Source organism: Aspergillus foveolatus (assembly GCF_047715535.1).
Source record: "Aspergillus foveolatus strain CBS 279.81 unplaced genomic scaffold BDW70scaffold_225, whole genome shotgun sequence".
Taxonomy (NCBI): Eukaryota; Fungi; Ascomycota; class Eurotiomycetes; order Eurotiales; family Aspergillaceae; genus Aspergillus; species Aspergillus foveolatus.
Genome location: NW_027396289.1, coordinates 3,494 through 7,638, shown reverse-complemented (window position 1 = coordinate 7,638; position 4,145 = coordinate 3,494). Strand labels below are relative to the sequence as shown.

Genomic DNA, 4,145 nt, shown 5'->3' with positions numbered 1-4,145 from the left:
CAGAGTATGCTTGAGGGCGCCGGTAGCGGGATCCCAGAACTTAATAATTCCATCACCTGAGCCCGACGCCAGAAGCTGGCCGTCTGGGGAGAAGGCGACTGACTGAACTGAGCCAGAATGGCCCTCCAGAGTATGCTTGAGGGCGCCAGTGGCGGGATCCCAGAGCTTAATAGTTTCATCATGAGAGCCCGATGCCAGAAGCTGGCTGTCTGGGGAGAAGGTGACTGACTGAACCGAGCTAGAATGGCCCTCCAGAGTATGCTTGAGGGTGCCAGTGGCGGGATCCCAGAGCTTGATGGTTTTATCAAGAGAGCCCGACGCCAGAAGCTGGCCGTCTGGGGAGAAGGTGACCGACTGAACATCCCAGAGCTGGATGGTTTCGTTATCAGATCCCGACGCCAGAAGCTGGCCGTCTGGGGAGAAGGTGACTGACTGATCCAGAGTATGCTTGAGGGTACCAGTAGCAGGATCCCAGAGCTTGATAGTTCCATCACCTGAGCCAGACGCCAGAAGCTGGCTATCTGGGGAGAAGGCGACTGACTGAACCCAGCGAGAATGGCCCTCCAGAGTATGCTTGAGGGTGCCAGTGGCGGGATCCCAGAGCTTGATGGTTTTATCCTGAGAGCCCGACGCCAGAAGCTGGCCGTCTGGGGAGAAGGCGACTGACTGAACCGAGTCAGAATGGCCCTCCAGAGTTTGCAATTCTGGACTCCAATTCTCTTCCACCCTTGGGGCTCTGTATAACCAATTTGGAAGCTCTCTCAAAAAATTCGTTTTGATCAATGCTTCTTGTGGTGCAAAAATCAGGCCGGAGCTGTACAGCTGCAGCGGTGCCATGTCAACAATGTTCATAAACTTGTGGATATACCTTCGAGCGTCCGAGAGGAACAGAGATAGGGAAGTGCTGGATGGATCCTATATTCAACAATATTTATTTAATCCGCTACGCACACACTAGTAAGAGACTTACCTTTGTCAATACAAGTAATGTATCCACAGCATTCAAGCATTCAGATATTATCCCTAAAATAGCCATCACCTCCAGCCAATGAAGGAAGTGCTCTTCCAGAAAGGGTAGTATCTGGTCAATAGTCTTGGCAGAGAGGGAGCTTTGGGCGAGATGGTAAACCCAATAACGACAGGTATACTGCAAGGCAGGCAGGAGAAACTGTGCTATAGAATCAGGGTCTATCTCTGTTCGGCTGGTCCCATAACTTGGTAACCTGCAAATATTCTTTTTGAGATGCCGACCCATGACAATAAGACATTGCCTGGCTATGAACTCGTGGTTCTTTATCTTGTCTACCCAGAACCGAGTTGTGGACTCTTGGGCTTTCATATGCTCGTCCACCAGATAATCGTGGAAGGACAAATGGAGAGTTTGTATAGGTAGGTTGGGTTTGTCAGGTATGGTCAGAACTGAATGAAATGCATCTAGCCGGGTGCTGATTTCAACTTCTGGCATCTCGACAAGTTGTGTAAGAGCACTCAACGAGAGTGGAGTAGCAAGGAGAATAATCACACCAATTGTCTTCTGAAATTCTTCGACCAGCTGGTCCATGTCGCTTTCATCCTCGGCAAGCAGTTGATTTAAGATTGGTCGGTATGTTTTGTCCATCTTTGATCCGGGCGAATCATCGAAAAACTGCTGCAGTCGCCTTTCTGGGTTCCATCTCTTATCAGCCACAAAACGACACACTGTGGCCGCGAAGATGAACAATGGAACAGCCATTGTTGCTAAAGCTTCAATTCTTTCCTCCCCAGGCCAGCTAGAAGGAAGATCATGTGGGCGCTTTTGTCTGATCCTGCGGAACTGTTCTCTAAGATATAGAGTGATGTCATGCTTTATCACATCATTGTCCAAGTTCTGCAAAATAGTATTTTGATAATCACTCTGATCAATTTGATCGAACCCGAAGCGAATAGCGGACTCAGGCCGGCTCGTCAAGAAGAATTGAATACGCAGGCATGTTGCCTTCTCAACCTTTGGTAAAAGTTCAAGGATGACCTCAATATCTTCATCCCGCTCGCACTCATCCAGGGCATCAATGACAATCACTGTGGAAGCACTTGATTGGCTTTGATCCATGGCAAGTAACGGCTGCAACATGAGCTTATCAAACTGCTCACGAAGTGATTTCCCGGAAATAGCAGGATCATTCTGCAGGGCTTTTTGGATCCCGGTAATCATTTGGGGAGTGTGGGTTGCCAATTGCTTCACAATAGTAGGGAAAAACTTCACCGCTGAGCCTTGATCTCCCTGGCCTCTTTTAAAGAAGAAACTCGCTCCTAGGATGCCATCCTCCTTGAAATATCGAGCTACTGTCCTTGCGATAGTGGTCTTGCCAGTGCCTGCCATTCCGCTCAGCCAGAATATGCATTTGTTACTTGACTTTCCCCACTGCTGCACCTGCTGGAGCAACTCCGCTCGCGTTCCAGAAAGGCATTCGTCCTCGTGTTGGTCTATAAAGGAGTCAAAGGTTGCACCATCAGCAAAGGGCAAATTTAGTATATTAACTGCATCGCGCACTTTTTCGATGTCAACCTTTAGTTCATCAATGTGAGTCAGAATAGCCTCTGCTTCAACCTTCCGGTGAAGGTGCTGATCAAGGAGTAGCCAGTGGTGTAGGTGTGATTCCTCTTTCTTGATCAAGGTCTTGAGGTCTGCAAGTTGCTTGCTTGCTACACCTGTTATACTCGCCACAATGTCATTCGCTGTGCCAAACTGTTGGACCCTGCGTACTTCAGCAGAGTATTGCAATATTGCCACATAGACCTGGACGATCGATCGTTCTTTCTCAGCATTTAGTAGGACTGGGCCGGGGCCACAGTAAAACTGTTCTTCGATAAAGGCACAGCGCGTCAGCAGATCTGCTAGGTACCCCGAAGTTTCAAAAAGAGCATCTTGCAGATCTGCATGATTCTTGGCCATCTAAGTCATCAGCTATAATTGATGCTCCCTGGTGAGGTGACCTTACTGTTAACCCGAGAGACACTATCGCCCAAGCACTTGAGGCGTACCCGGTTGGATCGAATCTCACAACATTGCTGACAACATCCTGGAAGGACAGTGCAGAGTCCAGTATTCTGTGCGCGGTCGCCCGGATACCGTTCTTATTCTGGTTCTCCCTGTACTGCGCCTCTGTTGCCTTAACCACCTGTTCCAATATCTCTTTTGTCTGCCCACAGCCAGCTTCCCCATGATCAGTTGCCGCTGTCCCTAAGGGGGTTGCTAGAGTGTTGCGGTCACTCTCCGTTAACTCATTGTATGCTATCTGCCAATAATTTTTCGTGTCGTTGTTCTCAGTCTTTGAAGTGTCGATTTTGGGATTAAGTGAACCACTCTTTGCAGCTGGATTGGTGGTAATTTCTAGAGTACTTGGCTCTTGAAATATGTCTCTGTCTCTGCTTGATCCCCTCAAGGTATTCTTCAAGCGCCTGAAAATGTCCCTCTTTCTATGGACAGAACCGGCAGGAGTATCATCCATGATTAAACAGTGGAATAACTTTGTGATGAGCTTTTAGTGCTGAAAGTGGCTAGTGAACTTGGTTCAAAAGAAAGAGCTGAAGCCAAGAGGAGGGGCAATGGTATGATGCTGGTGCTTCCTGACAGAAAAGCCATTGGGCGGCATGGAACAGGGGTTGTTGTAGTCTTCAGCCAGCCATGGCCTAAAGAGAGGCTGTTCCAACACTTCATACTTTTTACCCCATTGTATTTTTCGTTCATGAAGATATTATTATAAGACTTAACATGACATAGAAAACAGACTCAGCAGAAATCAATGGTAAAATAGTTCTCTCTAAATGTGTGTACTGCCCTTTCATTTCCAGGTTACCAGATCAAGCGCCTACCTTATCCCGCGATCATCCCCAGCTAACCTGAAGCGGCTAAGTATCGGAACGGACAAGCTTAAATCCGAGGCAATGTGCGGGGTCTGAGATGTGGTCTCCGTCTTGTCTTATTGAGTGGCCTATCCAAGATACTAAGCGGGATTAACTCTTAGGGGCAGGCGGTATTACAGGGCAGTATGCTCCGACACTGTGGGGAAGCATGAAGGAGTCTGGTATTCAGGGGTGCGGATGCACAAGGAAGCTAGGCTAAACGTAATCCACAAGCGAGCCGCGCACACAAGCGAGCCGCGCAC

At 48.5% G+C, this 4,145-nt stretch overlaps 1 protein-coding gene across 1 annotated transcript; it reads right to left on the bottom strand.

The window, feature by feature from the left end:
• Positions 1-56: 56 nt before the first annotated feature.
• BDW70DRAFT_165171 (uncharacterized protein) lies at positions 57-3,488 on the bottom strand (the record flags this gene model as incomplete). Its single annotated transcript, XM_073741668.1, has 3 exons — positions 57-915; positions 971-2,932; positions 2,979-3,488. Coding segments are annotated over 3 exons (3,331 nt in total), but the record flags the coding sequence as incomplete, so codon positions are not given.
• Positions 3,489-4,145: the final 657 nt, after the last annotated feature.